General features: G+C 33.0%; 2 protein-coding genes and 1 pseudogene across 4 annotated transcripts; 2 read left to right on the top strand and 1 right to left on the bottom strand.

Annotated features, from left to right (window-relative positions):
• Positions 1-1628: 1628 nt before the first annotated feature.
• On the bottom strand, positions 1629-18124 carry LOC134265742 (uncharacterized). 3 transcript variants are annotated; one of them, XR_009991808.1, is made up of 3 exons: positions 17984-18056; positions 11088-11145; positions 2886-3019 (listed from the first exon to the last, which is right to left on the bottom strand). XR_009991808.1 is itself a non-coding variant. In XM_062747963.1 (2 exons), exons 1-2 carry the CDS (start codon positions 4104-4106, stop codon positions 2142-2144), a joined length of 894 nt encoding a protein of 297 aa, XP_062603947.1. In that variant the 5' UTR covers positions 4107-4122; the 3' UTR covers positions 1629-2141. The 3 variants fall into 3 exon arrangements, 1 of the variants encoding a protein (XP_062603947.1); XM_062747963.1 differs by lacking the exons at positions 11088-11145; positions 17984-18056 and adding an exon at positions 4091-4122 and having other exon boundaries at positions 1629-3019; XR_009991809.1 differs by lacking the exon at positions 11088-11145 and having other exon boundaries at positions 2879-3019; positions 17984-18124.
• LOC134265738 (probable protein phosphatase DDB_G0282105) lies at positions 10571-12736 on the top strand. Its single transcript, XM_062747961.1, has 3 exons — positions 10571-11301; positions 11472-11600; positions 12116-12736. Exons 1-3 carry the CDS (start codon positions 10578-10580, stop codon positions 12508-12510), a joined length of 1248 nt encoding a protein of 415 aa, XP_062603945.1. The 5' UTR covers positions 10571-10577; the 3' UTR covers positions 12511-12736.
• Positions 18048-19648, top strand: LOC134265739 (melatonin receptor type 1B-A-like; annotated as a pseudogene).
• Positions 19649-26521: the final 6873 nt, after the last annotated feature.

The raw sequence follows: 26521 nt of genomic DNA, 5'->3' as shown, positions 1-26521 counted from the left end.
AAGATGACATGTGCAGTGTACATTCACTTATTTCACACCTTATCTTTTCAATGAAGTGTATTATTTTAAATTGAAATAAACCATTTGATATTTAAAAATCCAATCGGTCTTGGAAATTTTAATTTTTTGGTTTGAAGAAAGTCATTTGAAATGCTATACAAATCTTTTATTTGAAAATAATAGATACTACATGTATATATATATTTTTAATAAGAATTTAAGATTTCTGTATAATTTCTTGTCATATTTTTTACCTTCTAGAAAACATTATACCAGAGTACTAAAGAGTCTACAGAACTGTCATCAGTATTGCTGAGTCTGGTGTTTTTTTTCTCAGACATAATTCAATTTTTTGGCAGTCACTTACCTGAAAGATATGATAACGATAAAAAAAAATACAATTTTGTCTTCGAAAATCAAACCCTGATGATTTGTAGTAACAAATTATAACAAATTTATCCCCAAGTAGGAGTCATCAATGAGATTTCTCATTTTTAATGGCATTTGAAATGTATTACATTATATTTACATACAAGAAATATTTTCAAATTTGGCATTAATATACATGTAGAAAGAACCATGTGTGCTGGAATATATTCAACAAGTTTCCATGAGCATACACATGTACAATTTGAGATGTATACTTTGAATTTTTTTTTTATTTTTTTAAAACAATACTGCATGCATTAACATGTAATAGTATTAAAGTACATTATATTGTTCTAAAATCAAATGTCACTCAAGCTTAAGTTTTGAGCTGTAAAGGAATATTATATAGATTTTTGCAGAATTAGATTAGTGTGTGATTTTTTATATAAAGAAAAACAGGAGAGTGCAGTTTTTCAGAAGTAGTTCCTTGTGCAAGATATACAATGTAATTTGATATTTTAATTACTCTGAGTTGTTTAGGTACAAAATTGTATAAGTTAGATAAACTACCAAGATTTTTTTTTGTGCATACTTTTGATGTTAAGAAAAATGATTAGAGAAAAATACAGTATGTTTAGCAAAATTTATTCAGTATTTCAATAACCAATGTGAACTACACATACATTGAAGTACAAGTTTTTTTGAAAAATAAAATCCAACACATTTCACACTGCTTTCACTTCAAAAGTATTTTGATTTGATATAGTTTTTTTTTCCCTCTGTGGAATTAATCAATTCTTATCTTCTTTAACTAGTCTGATTTTTGTCATGTTTAGTACATGTAATGTCAAAGATTTTTGTGCTATAATGATGATGTATAAAATATAAAAGAAAAAATACTGTTCAATCAATGATTTTTAATTCAAAGTACCAAAGTAAATAACACATCATGGTCAACAATGTATGTTCTTTAAAAAACTGAATGTTAACAAAGCATTCATAAATGTTCAAGATACTGTTGTGTTTGCAAATAATAATATAAATTCAAAATAATAGCAGTGTGGTTTTGTTCACCATTTTTTGGGCTTCAGTTACAGGCATGTAGACAATGTGGGTACATGTAGGAAAAAAATGAATTATGATTAGCAAATTATAACACTAAAATCTTAAAAAATACTGTAGAAGAGATGTTTTGTTTGCATTTGTTGGCTTTAATTATATGGACATATGGAAACTTGAAGTATGAATTATGATTTTGATGCACTTATCAAAATATTAAAATGAGTAATATATGATGCTTATTTTTCTTTTGATTCATTACACATTTGCCAGTATTAGCAGTCCCCCTGGTAAAAATTCAGATTATTAATTCTTTTATGTTTACATGAATAGTTGTTGGGATGACCATTTGCATGTATTTGAAGAAAAAGAAAAATGATTGACACTCTGATAAATGCATACATGTATATGCCTAGCCCTTAGAATATTACCTGGGGTATCTTTTTATACAGTAATACTGTGCTAACAACTGCATGGTCTTTCTGATCACCCATAATTTCAAAATTAAATTTCCAATGGTGATTTTTTTAAAACACAGAAATATATTTTCCATTTTCTAAATTTTAGAGTATTCTCTCTTGAAATGTCCGATAATATATTATTTAAACATTTAATTCAGGTGTCAGTGAAAAAATATGTGATAAAAATGTAACCATTATTCAGAAGTAACAGACAATGTTTACTTTTTAAATTATATCACATTGGAGAACTGTTTACTGTTGTTTGACCGGTTTTATTTTGCATTCATGATTAAGAAACAGGTGTTTCTGGCTGAAATAAGCCAAGCATCTGCCACATTTCTGTAGGGGAGGTAATCTGCTCTCACTAGAAGACTTGGCTATCGTCAGGTATTTCTTTATTGACGTGGGTATAGTATCCATAGAGGTAAAATCTAGTCTGTGACATAAAATGCTCTCCACACACAGTTTAAACAAAGGCACCATTTCTATTTTATGTTCTGAATAGTACGGTTTCCAGTTGCGAAGAAGATCTGTTTTTGCCTTTTGATCACGAAGCGCTGCAAAAATGGCATCCAATCCCCATTCACAGACATGAGGTGGAGGTGAAAGAAGGGGATTTTTTAACCATTTCAGTTCTTCCAAATTTTCCAACTCCAAAAGTTCTGTTGGCAAATATGGTATTTGATTGTGCTCCAAGTTTAAGATCCGAAGTGATGTTAATAAGAAAACTGTCAAAGGAATATCCTCAATTTCATTGCTTGATAAATCAAGAACTTTTAAATTTGTCAGTTCTGCCAGTTGGCAAGATATAAATTTTACTTTGTTGTGACTAAAGTCCAGATAAACAATGTTTCTAAATTTCGCTAGTGATCCTGATATGAAAGTTAAGTTTGTCTGATGGAGGGAAATTTTCTGGACAAGACCTGCATCTGGACATTCTTGGCACAGTTTTTCAATTTCAGCTATATTAAGCTGTCCCAAGTCTAGCGTTTTGCCCTTCACTGTTATAACAGTTTTGTTTAATCTGTCTTTTATGCGATGAATGAGACTTGGGCTTGGTGGTGCTGCAGATACTGTTTCTTTTCTCCTGAGTGATTGTAGTATTTTGAAACATGGTGTATCAGAGTCTTCTGCAATAGATTAATAATCAAATTATATCAGAAATATACAGTAATTTTTTTTCTGTAAAAGAATAGAGTTCAACAAGATATTGTTTATTGGGGAGAGTTGCTCTTTAGTCTGTAGAGGAAAACACAAACATCTGGGTGATACAGACTATCATAGATAGCTTTGAGACATTTATGGAGTTAAACACAAACATGACTGGATGATACTAAGTTGCTCTTCTCAAATATATTATGGTCACAAATTCTGTAAGCACAGTGTACAATAAAGGAGGCTATCAAAAAACAATATTCTGGCTATACGTTATTTGAAGAATATGAGATGAAACCACAGAAACTTATAAATGATTGTTACCCCAACCCCCACCCAACCATCCAAGAATTTTTATTAGTAAGACATGTACTACTAAGGAGATTTTACATACATCTACTGAAGGAAAATATTTTAAAAAAGGAAAATGATGTCAGAGATGGAAATATAGGTATGATAGATAAGGAATTCATATACTTTGAATAAATTATTGTCTAATAAAATTTCTCCGAAAGGGGGGTGGGTAGGTGGGTTACCATCCATTCGACAGCTGCTTGTGGATGAAATTAGTTGAAAACAAATATTTTAAAAAAATAAATTATAACAAGTGATAAATACATGTGCAAAATATCAGATTCCCTGCCTATCATGTTATACAAAACGTTTGAAATAGTTGCACTACTGAATTTCCATACTCCCTATTGCACAATCTATGTACAGTTGAGAAATGAAAAAAAAAAAACTTTACTGTCTCTTTTTATGTGTATTAAAAAATGAATATAATTTTACAAAATGTTTTAAAGATTAATAATGTTTAGAGAGAAACATATATTTTTTTCGAGCTATTGATATGGAGAGGTGAATATTCTAAATTCACTGTTAGTTCCTGATTGTAAAATTTACAAAAGGAAAGTGGGTTTTCATTCATAGAGTGTTCATCCAACACTAGTTTCAGTTTATAATATTTGATAAGTAAATATGACCTATCTCAGTATCTGTTGTTAACTTATTTTTACCATCTAAATCTTATTCACAGTCTAGCTTACCCGAGTCTGATGACATTGTTGTCACGGGTGTTTGTGTACGGTGCGCCGTTGGAATGAAAATTAAAAGAATATACAGACGCAAAATGAAATTGCCTTATTTCTCCAGGAAAAAGATATTAAAAGACAATGCGGCATTGTGGCAACGCACTTTGTAAAAATTACGCACTTTGAAAAATTTTTTGAAAGTGCGTTAAAATTGGGACAAAATCAACGCTCTTTAGTCTTTATTATAAATAAACAAAATTTTCAAAGTGCGTTAAATTTGGGACACACTCAACGCACTTTGAATTTTTTTTTCAAAGTGCGTTAAGAGTGTTCATAAACATTTTTTTACCACGGGGACTTATTACGCACTTTGAAAAAAAATATGTAAAACAAAAAATTCTAAACTTAGAATTTAGTAATTGGGAAAATTATATATTACGGAAGCGTATTAGTGCCACTTGCACACTTTACTTTTTTTTAATTTCTACACTTTTTAAAATCTGTGAAATTTACACTTTAATCTGTAAATTTTACACTTTAATCTGTAAATTTTACACTTTAATCTGTAAAATTAACACTTTAATCTGTAAATTTTACATTTTAATCTGTAAATTTTACACATTAATCTGTAAATTTTACACTTTAATCTGTAAATTTTACACATTAATCAGTAAATTTTACACTTTAAAGTGTAAATTTTACACTTTAATCTGTAAATTTTACACTTTAAAGTGTAAATTTTACACTTTAATCTGTAAAATTTACACTTTAATCTGTAAATTTTACACTTTAATTTTTTTACACATTAATCTGTAAATTGTACACTTTAAAGTGTAAATTTTACACTTTAATCTGTAAATTTTACACTTTATTTTGAACAACATGAACTGCAATAGGTTATGATCGAACGGTCGATTTGTGATGTTTTACCTCTGACACTTGAGAAAAAGTATTAAACTGAGATGTTTACAATTGTTTGTATATTTTTATTTTACATGTACTCGTACTTGTTTATTAGTATATGATAAACAAAAACTATTTCCTCATGGGTCTCGTAATTTTACCCAGCATAAGATATCAGGGATCTGCTTTTGTTTCAGTATATATACATGTGTTTCTTTAGTTTTACTATAGTGTAACGAAAAGTAAAAATATATATCTCAAAGATTTTTTTATATGCAGTTCAGATTGATATTACGTTTCCGTAATTATCTTGCATGATTAATGGTCTTTTGGCTTTAAAATGTGCTACTGGGAATGTGTGTAGTTGCTAAATTGACTATGTGAATAAACAAATAAGGTGTAAAATTTACAAATTAAAGTGTAAATTTTACAGATAAAAGTATAAAATTTACAGATTAAAGTGTAAAATTTACAGATTAAAGTGTAAATTTTACAGATTAAAGTGTAAATTTTACAGATTAAAGTGTAAATTCTATTCAAAGCATAGAAAAATCAAAATCGCTCACTTTCACATCCTGAATTAAGTAACCTCATCACCGAAGAGTTATCAAAAAGATTCAATTATTTATCATACCTACGATTTGCAAGAATATTGACCAATCCATACACATTTTTTCAAAGTGCGTTAATATGGTCGATATTAATGCACTTTGAAAAGAAATTTTATTTTTTTCAAAGTGCGTGGTCCCAAATTTAACGCACTTTGAAATTTTTTTTCAAAGTGCGTAATTTTTCAAAGTGCGTTGTAACACGACATAAACAGAACTAAATCATTTTTGGTCCCTTAGACTGCCCCACGAATCCTCTACAACACACTTCCCCTGCAAAATACCAGACCTTCCATCCACTCTGTTGACAATCCTTCAGAAGGTCTTGATACTTTAGATTTTTCCTCTCGTATACGCGTCGTCCATCTTATCTTCCCATGGCACTGTTAATTCTAAAATAATTGTCTGTCTCGAAGCCATTGACCAAAGGACTACATCCTGCCTCTTGTTTGTGGCTAGTATTTCAGATGGGAATACTAATCTTTCCTTGGGGTCTGCCCGCATTTGCCGCTCTGTTGCTGTCCCCATCAGACCACTTCCTTCAACACTACCTTTATGTCCTTTTTCACCTTCTTTGACAGAGTTGACAAATCTCAGGCCCTCTGTGTTATTCTTTATTCTTTGGCTTTATGATACCTTTCTCCAAGGTGTAAGATATACTGGCTTGGACTCTATCATGTTTCTAAGCGTATCTCCCATCTTTCAAAGCCTCTGAGCATGCTAATAATATGTGTTCCAAGTTTGCTGGTTTTCCACAGAGGACACACTTTGGATCAGCTGTTACTCCCCATGTTACCTGATTAGTTGGGCTGAGAAGAGCATCATAAACTGATCTCAGCTTAAACTGAAGTCTGAGTGGTTCTGTCTTCCAAATATCATTCCAACCAAATTTCACTTGACATGCGTTTTCCTATTTCACCCAGCTACCTTGTTTCTTCACTCCAACTGCTTTCACCATTCTTGCATCTTGCCCCATTGCACACACTTCTCTCTGCACCAAAATGCGTTTCTCTTCCATTGAAGATGCCCCCATTTTGCTGTTGATGTGACATCCAGCCCTTGCTTTCCTATTGCCAGTCTTCCCACAATGTCGCTGTATATCATGCGGGATTCTGCTTCTTCTATAGTTTTCTTTTCTGACCACTTTCTCCCCGTCCTAGTATCTACTTTTGCTGTTTGGACCTTATCGTCTTTGCTGTTCTGTAACATTAAGTGTTAACACACCTTTTTCACCTTGAATTCCCCAGTAATTGACTTTAGAGGTAACTGTAGCTTAGTACCAGAGCTATATAAACTAATGCTGCTGAAACTTTGAGGTACCCCCAGCCATCTCCACAGGTATCTGCTTACAGTTGTTTTCATCCCTTCTACAGTGCTCATTGGTACCTGGTACACCAACAGCGGCCATAGCAAGCGAGGCAGTATTCATTGTTAGTAAATGTATGCTTTATATTTACCGGGCATTCCACTTTTATCCACAGTTTTCATCCAATCATCCAGCTATCTGCATGTTTCTTGCACATTTTGCCTGTCTGTTAATGTGTCATTAAAGATTTGCCCTCAACACTTTACTGGCCTCTCTGAGACTGTTGGTATTGCATCTTCATCAATCTTGAATCTTTCTTCTTTTACTTTTCAATTCTTTAGAACTAAACTACGGGATTTGTTTGGTTTTACTTTCATTCTTGCCCAAGTGATAGCTGATTCAAGTTCTTGTATTGTCCACTTGACTTCAGTAATTGTCTTGGTTGTAACTGTCATTTCATCCACGAATGCTCTGCCAGGTGGTTGGCGCACTCCGGACTTTATCCATGGCCCTCTGCTCTTCTTCTCTACTGACTTGACTATCATTTTCATTGCTGCTGAGAACGGGATTACGGATATGGAACATCTTGTGACTTTACCGAGTTCTAGGCGTTGGCATGCTGATGTGTAATCCTGTACTGCAAGTCTCAGCTGAAGATGGTCAAAATAGTCTTTTAAAACTGCCCTTGTCTTCTGCTATCTTTCGAGTGTCAGCTCAACAAGTTTAAGGGGAACTGTCCCATATGTATTTGCTAGATTCAGCCAGAAGACTGATAACTGCCCTTTAGACTCCTTGGTTTCCCGTTTTATCCGTGTCAGTACACTTGTATGCTCAATACATCCTGATACTCCGGGTACTACTCCCTTCTGCACAGCAATATCAATATACTGATTTTCCAAGCATCTAGCTAGACATTCTCCTCGCTAAAACTGCAAGGTATATTTTCCCTTCTACGTTCAGAACTCAGGAATGATATTGTCTTAAATTGTTTCTGTATTTCTGATTTTCTTCTTTGGAAATAAAAGAGACCTCTGCTATGTACCAGCTATCTGCCAATCGACCTCTCCTCCAAACAATTCTTATCAGTTTCCAGAGGCGCTTTGGCAACCGTTGACAGTTCTTATAAACTTAATACGGAACCCAATTTGGTCCTGGTGCTGATGCTGCTCTAGCTTTCTGAATTACATCTCACACTTCTTTTAGCTTTGTTGGTAATTCTCTCTCTCTCTCCCCTAACTCTTCCTCCCTGTGTGGATTACTGTGAATCTTCCTCAAATACTTCTCATCGTCTTCCTTCGAAGATTCCAATGATCCGGAACCTTTATTTCCTAGCAATCGTGATGTAAACTGGAATGGGCCTGCGATGAATCTTGCTCTTGCCGTATTTTGCTGTTTCATCCTACGCCTGCTTCTCTCTGCTCTTCTTGCTATCTTGAGATGTTCCCTGATGTTATATCGTAACTGTTATAGAGCTGGTTTCTCCTCTTCTCCAGCCTTCCTATATTGCTTACGAAGCTGCCACAGGTCTTCTCATCTTACCTATTTCCCCCTTCTCTCTCCTGTTCTTCCTTCCCTCTTTTGGTGACCTTTTCTTTTGTTCTGCGCCAAACCTATGCTGTGTATAATTGATGTTATAGCCTACGCTGTATATGTTGTGTTCAGAATTGCATCCACATCTTGATCAAACCGTTCTCTCACTTTTATTGTTACCGTTTGACCATTTCACTTTCCTCTTTCTTATAATGTTGTCAGTAACCCTGTTGTCTCACATCTCTTCTTGCTGTTGATTGCTGCTTTGCAGTTGGTTGTTGTCCTGGTTGTCATGGCTTTCACTGTTTGAAGCCTCGTTATTTCCTAACACATGGAGGCTGGGGTCCCTGTGGTTTTCGTCCTGAACAACTTCCTCCTCTGTCTCAACAAGTTGCCCTGTGCGTTGTGTTAGCTGCTGATCTGGTTCACATCCCATAATCCCCATGTGGATTTTAAGCCCCATTTGATGTTTGCATTCTTCATTCTTTCCCACAGTTGCATACATTTCCGCTGTTAGTAATCGTCATCGTTTTTCGTTGCCTGGTTGTATCCTGATTTTCCATCCCAACAGGTCGCTCATCCTCCCCCGCTCTCCCGCGACCTCAGGGGTGTCTAAGTATGTATCTGTCCATAACGTGATGAAATGGGTCCTTCCTCACAAAAGTTGTACTTTGGCCTGCTGAGCCTCCACATCCCTGATCCCAGTCACTACTGATTGTCTCCTGTCTCTCCAGGTTGTCACTAAACTTTTCTCAGTTGTCATATAGACTTTCCCGGCTCTCACTGGTTTTCCAGATAATATTACTTGTATACACCCTGATGGAAAGATGCATGGTTCCATCCTCAGGTGGATCTTCCTTTATCGGCTGTTTCGGCGCTGTCCACTACAGCCTCCAGAGGTGCGCTGGCTAAGGGAGATCAGGTCCCAGCCTGGAACCACTTGGCTCTACATCACCGCTGTTTTAATGTCTCACTACTGTTTATTGACATCACAGCTATTCCATTTTACTGTCTATCTCACTATAAGATTTTAGACAAATGAATATAAAATTAGGTAAGAACGGGGCGCAATTGGTACCCAGGGAAATTCCAATAGACTGTTGGAAAATCTGGTCTCCAAAAACCACACATATATTTACAATCAGAAACTCACGCATTTTTTTAAAATATCAACTTCAGCGTACTTGTGTGTAAAATCAGAATTTTTTAACAAAATTTTGCAAATGACCAATAACAAGGTGAGTAAATTCACGAATTCCATGATGTCATATTTATCCTGAGGAGCAAGATTGTTACCACACTTGTTATACAAGTATCAGCAAGTACAGTACATATAGACATGATAGAGATATTGACAATAATGTAACAGCTGGTTTAGGTTGGGTTACAAGAATTTCATTATACATGTACATTAATCTGTAAAACACAGGTGAACTTACACATGTGCATTAACAAAATACTTTGGTTATAACTACAGTTTACTATCGTTAACCTATAAGTATACCATACTCCATCAACGTTTTTACCATTGTAAATCAAATCACTTTTAACTATAGATTCAAATTGTTTAATTCTATGTTCTCCTGTTCCTTAACGCACATCTCTTATATTAAAATATTACGTCTATATTCACATATATATATATTTTTCACGTTTACATCTAAAAGAATTTGAGCATTAAAAAAGGAAAAGAAAATCCTTAGTGAAGCTTAATGGTTCATGTAAATCAGAGTATCAAAGTTCTTTTTGTTTTGTATATAAGATCTTTCCAACTTTTGTTTATATTGAATATATATTATGGTATACCGGTATTAAAAAGCAGAAAAAAATTTACATACAAAATAAAAATAAGTTTAGTACTAAGAGTTCAAAATTAAGTCAAAACTAATGGAATTATAAGGTAAATGATTTCACGTAGCATATGCTTCATTTAATGAAAAAAAATATCTTAAGGGATGGGATAATTTCTCTATAAAAAATCATTGCTCATGATTAAGACTAACATCTTATCATATCAAAGATTTAAAGCAATCCGTGCATGAATAGATAGTCATGTGTCTGACATTAATGAAATATAAAGGGCTGGCACTTTCGTGAGGATTTTATTTTAATGCAAACTCAAAATGCTTAAAGTGACTACTACCTAATTTTCAACATGAAACAAGTATGTTTACTTGCATTGATTCCCCTTCTGCAGACGTATGGATTTTCCGTACTCACAGACAACAGCAATTCGTCTCTACTAGACATGGGCGAACTGGAGTCGAAAAATGTCGACGTTTTCCGACAGCTCCTCAACCAAGAAACGATCATCAGAATGGCTCTAGTAAAGAATGTTCATGCATTGATGAAGGACATGATCGAACTTAAGCAGAAAATGGAGACTCTGGAGTCTGCACAACAGAAAACAGACATAGAAATTGATAAAATAAATCGTGTAAAAATGGCGACTCTGCAACAGGAAGTAAATAAACTTAAACGTGAAAACCAGAAACTTGAACTTGAAAATAAGAGATATGAAGATATTTTCAATACTATCAAAGAAAACTTTACGCAAATCAACGAGAATTTGAGAGAATTTGAAGAACAGTTTGAGGAGCGGAGAAAAGAATTTGAGAAAAATACGAGTTTGGTACTTGGCGATCTGAAAATTGAAGTTCGTTACCTTTCAGTCACCCTTTTGGATTTAAATAAACATACACTGGAATTAGACAAAAGTATTCCTAAAATGATAGAGAGAAAATATGAACAATTATCTACAAAACTTAACAATTCTTTGGAAACTATGAATAGTGATTTGCTGAAAGCCAGCAATAAGATATCGCGGTCAGTAACTGATCTGAAACATTCACAGAATGCTGCTTTGTCTTCTATCTTTGGTAAGATATTTGTGTCTGCTTTTATTTAAACATTTCTTGTAAATTTATTCTCGCTACTTTTAACTTTACATGAATTATATATCTTTAAAAAAATGTTGACAGGAGATTTGAATGTTTGAATGTACATATATCATTATCTGTCAACAATTTCTTTTGTGTATTTTTTCCAGTTGACTTTAATGCATCAATTGACAACATGAAAGCAGAACTTAAACAGAATCAGTATGACCAACTGAAGCTCTCCTCTACAGTGTCAGCCCTCGAGGTGTTCCGATTGAATGTGACGAACAATCAATGTGGTAAATGCTTTTACATTGCAAATAATGAATCATTATAATTTTCTTCTGCTAATCCGTTTTCAAGATTTAAAGACAAATTTTTTCTGGAAATGTCTTTCTTTGCAGATTTCGAAATACAAATTTTGCAATTTATATCTAGGTATATAGAGATTTGTCTTCTTTTGCCTTTTACATTATATAGGAATATTCTTTAAAAATCTTCCTCTCAAGAAAAAGCCATAATAAATCATAATCTGTCATATTTTTGATTGAATTTTATACTAGCATTCTTTTTATATCTAGGCATACTGATTTGTCTTCAAGTTTTTCATTCATTGTTTGTTTTCTTAAACTCAAATCTTTCATATTTTCATTGAATTTTATGCCTCTTTTTCGATTAATTGATACATAACTGTAATCCGTCAAAACATAAACAGCTGCAAAATATGCACAATGTACTACCTGGATGGTCTAGCAATAAGTAGAAATTAGAAATAATTACATTATTTAAAATTCAATACTGTTTTACATTTCAGATTTAACCAAAAAAGTAGTCTTCACCGCTGGAGTGTCTTCTGCTAGTTCTTCCTGGAACAGTGGGACGTTAGTGTTTGATAGAGTCATGTACAGCATTGGAGGGGGATACGACTCGAGCACAGGGGTCTTTACTGCTCCAGACAGTGGACATTATGTGTTTTTTCATAATATTCAAGCCTACGATACAAAGTATGTCATGACAGAGATTGTGTTAAACGGTAACCCAAAAGTGTTAGCTTTGGTTGCATCTGGTGGCAAATATAAAGCCGGTCCAAATCTAGCGGTAATGCACCTCTCGATTGGTGACAGGGTTTGGGTTAGGCGCTATGGAGGTAGCAGTTACTATACGGAAGGAAAAGCACCGGCCACCACTTTCTCAGGTTTTAAAATATAAGATACTTTTTATTTTATACATTTAAAAAATTGTATAATTAGAAGAATTTTAAGTAGCTTACTCATGCATTACCTCTTTAAGTTTGCTTTTGATATCCCTTAAAAGGACCCGAATGTGATCTAAGCGTTCTTGTTATCCTTGCGTCTAAAACTATACAGGCGGATGGTGAGACGAAGAGCTTTAAGGAGGATCAAAGGGATCTAGAATATCCTCACAACTTGTTTGCAGTAAAGTTTTAAATAAAAAATTTTAATTTCATAAATAAACTTTTAATTTCATAAATGTAGAAAACTAAAAAGTTAGAAATTGAAAATCACTGATAAAACAAGTTTGATGTTAGGCTTTCTTGTAAAAATAAAAACGCTGAATGACCAGCAAATTTTTTTTTTTCAACTAGTTAAACAACCAGAACGTTGCTTTTGTCTATCGCCAAAAGCCAAAGATGTACCGAAGTTGTTATGACATTTTTCTTGGGCACTCATTTTCAGTTTTTCAATATCTCTATCAAATCTCTATCACACTCGTTTTATTATCCCCCCCCCCCGCTTTAAAAATGAGAGGGTATATTATATACGATCACTGAGTCTTTCTGTATGTACATCCGTCCGTCCCTCTTATATGCAACCCTCTTATACCACTGAATGAAATTTAATGAATCTTTCACAGAATTTTTGTTACATATTGCCATTGTACACCTTTTATTTTCCTTTTTGATCCGATAACTATTTCGGGTTTCCCATGGCAAAACATGGACACTGTCATTTTTTTCTACAATATTGAAGGATCTCTTATCCACAACTTCTATACCACTGAATAAAATAAATTTAGTGATACATCAAATTTCACAGATTCTTTATTACATAATTATGTCATTATGCACATCACATTTTCCTTTCTGATCTGACACACTGGACTTTGCCATTAACCATGGGAAGTACAGTACCATTTAGTGAGCTCAGTTCTCAATGTAACTCTTTTTAAAATTTCACTCTTCTGAGTCCTCATCTGTGCTATCTACCGTCTAGTTTTGAAGCATTCCAACAATATTTTTGAAAGTTAGTACATGTAGATCTAGAGTACATATCGTTGGATTTAAGAGAAATCGACGTGAAAAGTTCATACTTTCGCACATTTTACTTTCTGGCATCTGTCCATCTTTTGACTTCCATGTACATTCATTTGGTATTTTATGTAGCCTTTATATCAAGTCTGGCAGTCAATCAGCTTGGTAACAACCCTTTTTGCAAGTGAGGGGGAAGAAAGTGAGTGAACTTGCAATTAAACAACCTTAAACGTCACTTAATCAATCTTAAATCTTGAATAAACAGATTTAATTAAGAAAAAAATTAGACCATGTTCATATAAATTACATGTATAATAAAACTGCTATAAAAATATGATTAAAAAAATAAGTGCCAACATCATCATAACGTCGTTGGTTGCCTTGTTGCGATAGACAATACCTTATGTTGTGTTTGTATGTATATTTTGAAATGTATTTTGTAAATTACATCAGATATATACATTGTAAACCAAAATAAATAGGGATTCTTGTAATACATGTATACTAGTACTTCGTATTTCCTAATATTTCTGCGTTTGCTCTGCTTATATATTTTATTTTCTCAATAGACTTTGAGCTTGATTATTGAATTGTTTGTTTTAATCTTATTTTAAAATGTCATGAATAAATTTAAAGATTTCTGACTTAGTGCATTGTGGTCTTTTATACAGCTTTGATTCATCAAGTACATTTTGGAGACCAATTCATTTAAGATGACACAAGTAACTTATCAAGAGGTATCTTTTTTTCCCGGCCGCGACTGACCCAGTCGATAAAATGGGTAGCAACTGTTCCTTCGCTATGCGCTCGGCACTTTGAAGTGAAAGTTGCGGGTCCTTCGGATGAGACCTTAAAAACCGAGGCCCCATGTCAGCGGTAGGCGTTGGCACGATAAAGATCCCTCACTGCTCAATGGCCCTGAGTGCCGAGTAAAGGTCAAAATTTGAAGCCCTTCACCGGCATACGGTGACGTCTCCATATGAGTGAAAAATTCTCGAGAGGCACGTTAAACAATATATACAATCAATCAATCTTTTTTCCCCGATTTCTTATTCAATCATTCTCTTTCATTGTACAGTTTGTTTAACAGAGGAAAATTTTTCAGTATTATTGTACAACACTATAGAAAGTAAATCAGATGTGGTTACTTAAAAACTCCAAGAAACTTTTAGAAAATTTGAAATGACCAAAGTCAATAACATCAAAACAGACGACTTTTCATCATTTTTTTTTATATTATAGACATCTGTTGTATTTTTTAAAACGAGTGGACTATAGTTCTTTTAAAGGCTAATTTTTTTTTTTTAAATCTCATTGTACACACAAATACTACGAGGTTGCTAATAAAAAAAAGATGCCCGAATTTCTGATTGACAGAATGTTGTTTTTGGAGACTTTTTCTTCTGTCAATCTATCAAAATTTCTGTTGGTACCAAATATTGCCCTTAGGGATCTACATTGTATTGTTGTTTATATACAATCATAAGATAAAGAAAAAAACCTGAAGCGGCTTTAACTCGATTGGATACTAATATATCATTAAGCGAAAATAGTTACTTAATCAGTACTTACATTCATATATGTCAGCTCAATATAACACATTGAACATGAATTAAAGATACCACAGAATATAACATACCTGTTTCGTATTTGTAAGAAACTTATGATAATTCAATTTTTCTATTGTCAATTTTACATGATGATACTTACAAAGCAATCTTTTAAGGTATTTTCAGGAACAGTAGAGCCAACTACTTATTTACTTATGTAATAATTATAATTTCAAGTAGCACAAACTGAATTTGTTCAAATCTATTTCAGGGAGCAGAGTAGGGTCATAATAGGAGATCTACGTTTTGCATGCATGGGAATATACAAAAAAATATTTAAACAATGTTTTTAAGAATAGCGATACCACATTAAACTGTATTTAAATGTATTACATTACAGAGTTGTGTGTTTTCTATTTTCATACTTTCAATAAAGGACACCAGTTGTGAACTGGACAAGACTAAAATTGCGGATCAAATAAGTACAAGGGAACGATCTGTAGACATTCTGCTGTTCAGTTTAGCTTTGAATCTAATAAGTTTCATTGACATTGATGTATTTCCATAATGTGTAGATTCCAGGTTTTTTAATGACATTATCCCTTTGGGCTCGGGTGGGGCAACCAAATAAATGGTGTCATGTAAACAAAAGATGCACTCGTTTAAAGATCTTTAAATGTTTACTTTGGAAAAACAGTAGGGTATAGGTATGTAAACAATCTTTGTTGTCAATGGACTTCTTTTTAAGTGAAATAAGGAAAATATACATCAAATGTATGTAAAGAAAAATGAATGTTTTATGTTTTCTAAACAGTTTATTATTTATTACAAGGAATATACATATCAATATTAAATATTTGTAAATCTCTTCTTATCCTTTTATAATCATAAATATTTTATATGAAAGGAACAAAAATTAAAATGGTGATAGAATGAGGTTAAGTAAATGAAAAAGGATAATGTTAAAGGAAAGCAAGGTGTTGTTCCTGTAATCTATCTGGTAAAGTTTAAATGTAATAACAATCAAGATGTGAAAATCTGTGAATAGTTGCTGAATATTACTGTTTTGTATGATTAATTTGTATTTATCAGATGTTGAATTAGGGAATAAGCCATAATCAAAATCCCAAAAGGACTTTTATCATTGTTTTAACAATGTTTTGCACCCTAAAGCTTAACGTCAAAATTAGATGTTGAGATTGTTAGCCTAATTGATTTTGATTATCTTCTTAAGTTTGTTATTGGGATTCACACATCCATCAAAGTGACACTGGTTCTTTTGTCGCTAATTTACCGCAAAAAAAAAAAACTAATGCTAGATTTAGTTACTGTCCACAAAAAAACTCACAAAATCAACAATCAAAAGAAAGCTATAAAAATCATGGAGAAATGAATCTAAAACAATTGCACATATTATAGAAGCCGAAGTCTTTCATTGAAATAGTTTGCGATTTTTTTTCATATACATTTCTCGATAAAGCTTATAATTCAATTTTACTAAACATGCTATTTTTCAGGCATATTTGATTTATTCGCTCGAAAAATTGTGCAAAAAATTTAAATGCATAAAGCTTTGAAGTAATAAATAACAAAATGAAATAACAATAATAGAACTCGTAAATTTACTTTACCATTGATCATTTGCAAAACCATTTGTGTGTATGTTTGTGTGAGAGGGTGTGTGTGTGTGTTTGTGTGAAATCATTCATGGTATCCTACAATTTGTCGGTATTCCTATCAGTATTGATTGCTCCCCGTAATTAGCAAACCTATTTTTGTATTCATATGAAGCAGAATTTATCAAAAGAAGAAAAAATACTTGCTGTGGCCATCAACTCGACATTTCGATATATTGACGACATATTAGTCACTTCTTTTCATTTGACGACCTGATATATCCCGGTAAATTTAAAATAAGACACCAGAGAGAGAGAGAGAGAGAGTCTGATGACATCTGCTAAACATTTTAATGGTAACTTAATAACAAAATGCTATGATTAACATGATTACTTAAACTTCTTTTTACTCAACTTTCCTTACTTATGTAGCAACATAGGCTAAATATGTCACAATATACCCTGTATTTGGGGTTTATATCTCCTAATTGGTTTCATGTTTGATTTGAGACATGTTATTAAATTGTACGAGAAAAACACGCTGATGAAGCAAGAATATCAACAATTTCGTTTTAAGTCTTCTTTTTGCAAGTTCTAAGGTCGATAAAGTGACCTCTTCACTGTAAATACAATTTATGATTAAAACAAATACTTACTGACTTTTTTTTTCATAATTGTTAGGCCAATATTTACACACAAATTTCCATACAGGTTTCTCCGCTTTCCTGATCATGACAAAATGCACACAGTGGAAGTGCACTGTCGGCAGGGGATTCTCACTCCTCCATGGCATCCGAGAATTGGTATACTTTTTTCAATATTTTACTTGAATAAAGTGGGGGAAGATCTTTTTAAGGTAATATGACGAGGAACAGGAATGGTTCAAGATGAAGTAGGAAAGCATACGACAATGGGCATACTTTAGTCAAAACTGATAATACTAGTATCGGCTTCTTGTTTACATTTTCTAAAAATTTAGTTCAAAGATATACTTTGTATTGTTTTTACTCTGAGTAGTTGAATTCCGTGTAGTTTGGACCAGGATCATGACAAGTCCAAAATATTACAATTCTGCAATCTAAAAATGTATATATAAATCTAATAATATATATTTTTCGCATTTCTTTAAGGTGTGGTTCTTATAGTTTTTATAAAGATATAGAATAGGATTGACCGATTTCAGAAAAAAAAAACTTCCTTGTAACATTTCTATGGATGTAATTATAAACATACAAATAATTGACGTGGTTTCCTTTTCACTTCCAGTTCGATCCAATTCACCGAAAAACATTGGACTCATAACCAGAAGGAAATAACTAATATTAACCGGTATTATCAGTATATATTAGGACTAACTCATCGTTGGCCTTTAAAATGCAAGATTGTTCATACCGATGACTACTAAAAAAATAATAAATCGATTTGATCATCTAAATTTTCGTTGAACATTGTAGAAAAATAGACTTTTGAATTCTAACTCCTGCAGAAAACTTTTTCGTCTCAGGAACAGGAAATATGAATATTTCTGACGTTAATATGACGTTGCCGGATTCTTCGGACCCGGGACTATTTGACCGCTATCAGTTTGTTACAGAGTCTCCCGGGGTGGCGATTTCACTGATCGTTATCCTCATTTTGGCGGGATTAGTGGGAACATGTGGAAATATCCTTATTTTGTTGGCACTCTGTTTGAGAAACATGAAATCCCTGTAGTCAATCTTTATTGCAAATTTGGCAATATCGGACATGTATGTAACTCTTGTTGCAGACACCATGAGCGTAGTAGGTAGGTAAATTAGAAAGTATCCAATCTGTAAATATATACCTATTGCCTATTTTTGAAATAGATAACAACCATTTAACATAAGAATATAACAATTTGTTAAAATTCACTCAAATAATATATACAAATCTGTACTGAAATACTTGAATTAATAATTTAAAAAAAATGTGTTACTTTTAGCAAAATTGGAAGGCGAAAATTTCTTCAACCTCTACCCTGGTCTTTGTCAATTTATTGCCTACGGTTGTACAATGTCCTGTGTCAATTCTTTGGGCACCATTGCGCTGATGAGCTTCAACCGATACGTCTTTATTTGTCATCACCAGTACTATGACAAAATTTTTAAAAAGCACACATGTGTAATGATGTGTATTTCACTATACTGTGTGGGTCTGCTGCTCGTGCTGTTAAATTTGGCGGGAATTGGTGACCATTCTTTTGATAGAAAAAGCCTAGAGTGTATTTGGGATCGGATGGCCACATATTACTATACCGTGGTATTCTCAGTTACCCTTGTTTGGATTCCTGTTGTCGTAACAGGGTTTTCTTACCTTAATATTTACCTCACAGTAAAAAAGAGCACCAAACGAATGAAAAAACATCAGGATAAACCGTCAAAATCTTCCATAAATCTCGCCCGAACTCTGTTCATTATTTACGTGGTGTTTGCCACGTGCTGGATCCCATACGCCCTCATTATTGTGGTGGACAGGAATGATACTTTTCCACACGAGGCTCATCTCTATGTCACTGTTTTCGCCCACCTTCATCCTTCAATCAACTGGCTCGTTTACTACTTCACAAACACCAAATTTCACCGTGCATTTGATGAAATTGCAGGATTGCACCATGTTTTCAAAATTTGCAGACGGTCCAAATCGGAGACGGTGGACTCTTCAGGGGTACTGAGTACATCAGACTCCCAAGCAGCTAAACACAAAATCACAAGTCTGGCTACTCTTTCTGGTGACGAGGTTTCTTCTAAAGACACACCCGAAAGCATGGAATCTCCCATTTGAAGACAGTGATTGTAAATCGCAAGACGGTTGACTATTTTATTAGAATAAAGTATTTGTAAGGGTAAAACGCTGGACGAAAGAAGTGTTTTAATAAAAAGTTTGTATTATGACTTAAGCTAGGTCTCACGATTTGGATCAGTGGTCTCAACTACCCGAAAACATACATTTTTTAATTTTTTTTCGCTTTGAGCTTGGGTAGTTCTTTGAGAAAATAAGTATATAAATTAAAATAATGAATTGAAAAATAATAAAATCTAAAGTTAGATACAGGATCTGGAAATCATAATACTTTATTCATACACAAATTTTCTTTTGGAGGACATTTTCTTTGGATAGTAGCGTTCCTCCTAAATGAGAAATTTTTATCACGAGTATGTATGTTTTTTTATTATCATGCTTGGTTATAATCCCGCTATATTTAAAAATATTTTTGATAAAATTCGGGGCGGGTTTTTATCCAAATGATTGACTTTGATATTGGATTTTTTTGAGGTACATATTTAGGAGGAATAAACAGAAGTAACAGAGTACTGGTAAATAAACATTCCTGAGAAAACATTAACTTTTACGTTATTCACAAGTATAATGTTTGTACATAACATACATTGGGCTGTATTTATTTTAAGTAAATGTTAACCTTATTTATCTTCTGAAAGTGCGATCCTTTTAATATTTGTATGCAGAAAAAAGTGCATATTTATATATATAGTGGTTGAATTGCTAATTGACATATCTCAATGGCTTTCATTGACAAGTTAAGCGGGATATTGTATTTTGTTTAACTTATCCATTAACTCCTATTCCGACGTCATATTTGAAGGACTGCAAATTCAGACTTGTTTTAGGCTCTTAACGACAATGAGCACCGGGGAATTTTTTTTCCTGCGAGGGCATACTACTGCGACACTGGGTGGCCTAGATTTATAGGGTCTCATCTGAAAACCGGTCTCCAAGTACCACAATGGGATTGAAACCGGCTACGTAAGGACCGCATTAAATTCTTACCCAACCATTGTATAAAGCAAACACTCTAAGCCACTGCGCAAGGCGGGCGACTTAAATAATTTGCATTTGAAAGTTCCCTCAGATTTACATCATGTATAGTAATGATACAAAGCCGATTGGCAGCACGGGACCAATATTAACATTGTTATATTCTGATCAGAATCTAAATTGATTGAGATGTATCATTTCGTCATCTTTTAACATATCGTTATCATCTTTATCTTCACATTTGTGCTACATGTAATCATTATCTTTTATTAAAATGTCATGAAGGGAACGCACAGTATTCAAGCTCAAAAATGCATCAAACAATACAAAATAGGAGCAGAGTAAACACATCATAGGTGGGATCAGGTGCCATAGAGGAGTGAGTTTCACACCCGCCATGTGCTTCTTGTCATGATCGGTAACGGAAAAAATCGTTGACAACCCAGTGTGTAAATAATGGCCTAACAATTAGTATGATAAACGTCAGTGAGCATTTGACTTATTGATAAATTATGTTTGCTGACAAAGTCATTAAGGTGAAGCCTATGTGATTCCATGTTAATGGCATACCTATTAATTTATTTTGATGCGAATGCCAAAAAAGCATTCTTAGCAATCCGCACTTTTATACCTATCCAATTATGTTTACAGTTTTGCTTTATATTAAAGGTCAAAACTATTTCCTTAGCTTAAACTTTTTTAAGCCAAAGTTCAAGTCTATTAATATTAATTCTGTATCAGAAAATTTCATCAAAAGCAACAAGAGTCCAATACATGTGCAGGAAATGAAATTGATAATTTGAATTATATTTGGTTAGTAGGAAATTCAACGTTTTGATCGAATTTTGATTACTAGAATTCAGTAAGGAAGTTTCCACATTTTCTTAGCAGATATCGATTTAAGGATAAGTTAAGAGTTCTCAGTTTTGTTAAGTGGTCTTCACATCACGATATGAATTGTAAATACGTCTCCAATATTATTTTCACTGGTCAAATTAAACTTGTGGATGTCTGAGTTTACAAAAATGCCCCCTTTGAGCCCCCCATACCTATCGAGAGGAATCTCCTTGTCTACCAACACTTTGCACCTCAGGTTAAATCTGTGATTTCACACAAGCCTACACATTAGTAGAAAGGAATATACGCCACTGCATGTCATCCCGATTTGAAAAAGTGCACATAACATTTTTCAAGCTTTTCATAAAACAAAAATTCTGAAGGTAATATAATGTGGATATACTTGATATATTACAACAATTCTCTGTTTAGATTTATTCATTAATTTAAATTTAGTTTATTAAAAAACTGTTAATATGACTGTCTTTAAACTACCCAGTTATTAATTATTGCAACTTTCCTGGCTATGGTACTTTTACATTGTGTCGAAGGTCTTGCCAATGCAGAACTTAAGTAAACATACCTGTCCATTTTATTTCTATTTTTCTGTGAAGACCAAGTATGTTAATTGGAAAGTAGAAGTACTTTGACAGGGGCGTAGCTACGTTAGGCTCGAGTAGGCACGTGCCTACACATTGTCACTAAAAAAAAAAAAAAAAAAAAAGCCCCATAAATTTTTGAAAAAAATAATTTAGGCCCAATGTTCATACATACAGGTTTTAAAATCGGATATAAAATTATTATTCGTCTGACCTTTTCTTTTTATAATGTTCTACATGACATTAAGGTGCTTGTCGTAATAGAGAATTAGTACATACACGTAAAGCGTTTAATTGATTATTTAAGTCATGGATAAGTTTATCACCCGGAAAAATTTAAATTCAGTGTGTAGACCAAAATCTGTATCTAATTGCCATAAATAACAGTGATGTGCCTACCTATCCAGATCTTGGTAAAATTATTCCCGAGTCAAAACACCAAATTTCAGATCACCGTAGAGTTAAAAATTATTTGAGAACAACTATGGGAGACGAAAGGATGTCCAATCTTTCTCTGTTGCATGTACAACGTCATATGCCAGCTGACATTGATGCTGTAATTGACAATTTTGTTGCTGTGAAAAACAGAAAAATCAATTTCATTTGAAGGAGAATTTGAATTTTAAAGCAATAAAAAATGATAAAATTTTGTGGATAATCTTTTTAAAATCTTACACTAAATCCTATCAATTTCATATTACATGCACAAGTCATTTTTAATACAACACGTAATACCACATGTCATGACTATGCGTGCAAAATCTGGTACAAAAATTCTTTAAAATTACATCATTTTAAAGATATTTGTAATACAAAATTTAATGTCTATTTCAATATTTTTGATGCTCAGAGTAGTGCAAATGAGTCCTAATATTTCAAAAATTTCTATCCCGCACCTACCCCCCTCGGCGCTTCGCGCCTCGGTGAAACCTTCGGTTTCATTCTTCGGCCTACACGTTACAATAGTCCTAGCTACGCCCCTGTTTGAGCACTGAGCTCACTAATTGATACTCCGCCTACCATATGATAATAATGGCATAGTCCATGTTTTGCTCTGGAAAATCCGAAATAAGTGTCAGATCAAAAAGTAAAATAGGAAAATAGAAGGTGCACAATGGCATAATGTAATAAAGAATCTGTCAAAGTATCAACAGATTGCAGTGATGTTTTGCCATGAGAAGCCCGTCAAAAAAAAAATTGAAAGGAACAATGAGACCACGTAACAAAGATTCTGTGAAAGTCTCTTAAATTTCATTCAATGGTATAAGAGGAATTGTGGATAAGAGATGGGTACCCCAAAGCGTAACAGACAGACGGACGTACAGACGGTCGGACGGACATCACTATATACATTTATATACCCTCCCACTTTTCAATCTGAAGAGGGAAGGGGGTGTATATTAATTAAAACTTCCTTATTCATTTTGTGATTGATCTTGCTTTAATGGGTTGTTTATTTATTCTTTCTTTAGTATTTGTTATATTTTGTCTCTTTGTTTGATTTTTGTTGTTATCTTTTTTTTTTTTGCTGTTGTTAATTTTGTTTATTTTATTTTTATTATATTTGGTAATTTGTATAAAAATCAACTATATCAACTGAAGGTTTTTTACTACCCAATTAAGACAAGGAAGTCTGTCCCTATTTTTAAGAATTGAGAGTACCTGGTATGTTGTTTACGGAAAAGACTTGAAACATTTTATTCTTTTTTGTACGTTATATATATTTTTATATATGTCTTTATTTTAGGGAAGTTTTTTTCTGAAGTAACTTTTCTGTCTAGACAGAACACTCCTTAGATAAAATGATCTCTTAAATGTGCTTCCTCATTATTCGTTTTAACCTGCTGCATTGAGTATATACACACATCACAAAAGTGGATAACGTTTTAATTAGTAATGCACGTCAATTGCATGCATGCTCATGACAACAACTTGCGCACTTTAATAAAAGTATTAAAATTGATTTTAGAAAGTTTGAGACAGCTGATAAGCATACAGTTCCGTTATTTTATATGTATTTGAATGATTATTCGTTATATAAAATTAATGTGTTTTTTTTTTTAATTTAATTTTTTTGATAATGATAAATTAAATGCTTAAACATGTGCTACTGGAAAATCTAAACTGAGAGTGAAAACAGGAAATATTTTTTCATTTCAAAACAGGAAATATTTATTCATTTCAAATTTTCATTTAAGGTACAATGTACTCTACAATAACTAGTTTTTAATCAATAATTTATACTTATATACAAGTCGATAGCAAACATAAAATTAGTTTTATTCTTAAGTCTGAAATATTGTAACTTCATCACTACATACCGGTAATATTCATTTACAGATTGTTTGCTTGATTTTGAGTCTACTTGACCTACTACATGGTTTGCAGTATTTAATGCAAAATGATATTTTAAAAAATTTGAAAATAGAAGAAGCAATCTTTTTATTTTTAATTGTTCAAAGTGTTTCCCATTGACCTTATTAAATTCTTTTAGAATATTTTAACATACTCATCTCTAGGGATAACCAAATGACTCTTCATGATCATGACAGATAATAAATTGTAGAATCTTCTGATTGTTTTTTTTATTCAAAACTCTCAAAATGACTGAGATTTAGCGAATACAAAGGATAACTTAGCTTAATAAACACCCTTTTCTTCAAAATTTCGTTTACGCCTCCATGCTTATATATTTGGAACAGTTTTTATTAGAAAAATAAATCCGGCACCAGTATTTGGACTTCCCTCGCAGAATATCTACTGAAATTTCCTCAATGCAACTACAACATAAAAACTACTATAGATGGTCCTTTGTTCGTATAAAGGATCTTGCTTTTCTGTAACGCTTGATTATGGAGAAAATCTGTACAGAATTTGTCTAGAGCTCTGGCTTTTGTTTGCATTGATGACCATTTCAATCTGGTTCCACCTTTTATTTTTGTTTTTCCTTTTAGGCTATAAAAGTGCTCCTGATGTTTTCAAAAGACCCATTACCAAAATTTTTTTAACCCTTTTAAAAAATATAATCCTAGTATTAATCTTCAATACATTATTGTCAAAATGAGCTCATGTTTCCTCTAAGGCATATGTGAGAAAATAAGGCATTCATCTAATAAAAAGTATTTTTGAATTCATATTTAATTTCTCAAAAACTTAAAATCTGTGATATTGCTCAGTGTCTTAGCAAGCTCTTTTACTGCAAATCTGTCATAGACAAATATCATGTTTCTCACAGAATCTAAATTTGTTGGGTTTTCCACAGATCATGGTCAACCAGTTTAACAATAATCTTATTGCACTCTTTTTATTTCCATTTTTTGGATTTTTCAATTCAACTGATTGTGCAATTTAAGAGGGTTATATTTACAGATAACAAAAATTATATCTTTCATGTTTGATCGTTATAGCGAAATCCGTATGAAAACGCATTTTTTTTTTCCGAAAGACCCGTGACTTTCACTTCTAGTGCCGAGCGCTTGGCGAAGGAACAGTCACTACCTTTGTTTACATACGCACTAGTTATTATCATTTTGAATGAGACCATTTCAAACAGTTTTCGGCTCAGTGTAGTGAACATGGTAACTTAAGAAAAAAATGAATGTCTTTTCGAAGATTAGAAGAACAAGATGTGTTTGTGAAACACTGATGCCCCCGTATGGCAACAAATTAGCGAAGATTAAACTTTTTTAAATGCAAATTAACTGGAAATACAGCTCTGAAATATGAAATCAGGCCAGGGTAAAAAATCTTCATCCGTTTGGAAATCTTGGTTGGTATCTATTGAAGGGTCTGTTCACAAGGATTGCATATGTATAGTATGAGATCACTAGCCCTTAGCGTTCAAAAGTTATGGCCAAGGTTAAAGTTTTTTCATAAGACGAAAATTTCCAAGTTCAAGGCCAAAAGGTCAAGGTAATTGGTATCCAATAAAAGGTCTTGCCACAAGGAATACATATGTAAAGTACGAAAGCCCAAGTTCTAAACGTTCAGAAGTTATGGCAAAGGTTAAAAAATTCAATAAGTAGGTCAGACTCCAGGGTCAAGGTCATAGGGTCAAATGTCTTGCTTTCAAATGAAAGGTCTTGTCACAAGCATTAAATATGTAAAGTATGAAAGCACTAGTCCTAACCCTGTAAAAGTTCTAGTCAACGTTTGTTTTAAAGTAGGTCAAACTCCAAGGTCAAGGTAAAAGGGTCAATGTTCTGGGTATCCAATGAAGAGTCTTTTCACAGAGATTACATATGTGAAGTATGAAAGCTCTATCCCTAACCGTTCAAAAGTTGTGGCCAAGGATAAAGTTTTTTTCATAAGTACAAAAATCTCCAAGGTCAAGGTCAGAAATTCAAAATTGTTGGCATCCAATAAAAGGTCTTGTCACATAGAATATATAAAGTATAAACGTCCTGGTATTTACTGATCAAAAGATATGGCCAAAGTAAAAGTTTAGAATTTTTGTGTAAAAGTGGGTCAAACTCCAAGGTCAAGGTTAAAAGGTCAAATTTGGTAGTACCCAAAGAAAGGTCTTCTCACAAGGAATACACATGTGAAATA

The sequence above is a fragment of the Saccostrea cucullata genome, unplaced genomic scaffold (assembly GCF_032062105.1).
Source record: "Saccostrea cucullata isolate Sc308-1 unplaced genomic scaffold, CSIRO_AGI_Scuc_v1 ctg1232, whole genome shotgun sequence".
Lineage (NCBI taxonomy): Eukaryota > Metazoa > Mollusca > Bivalvia > Ostreida > Ostreidae > Saccostrea > Saccostrea cuccullata.
Note: the sequence above shows the minus strand (reverse complement) of the source record. Positions and strands in the feature narration are given on the sequence as shown.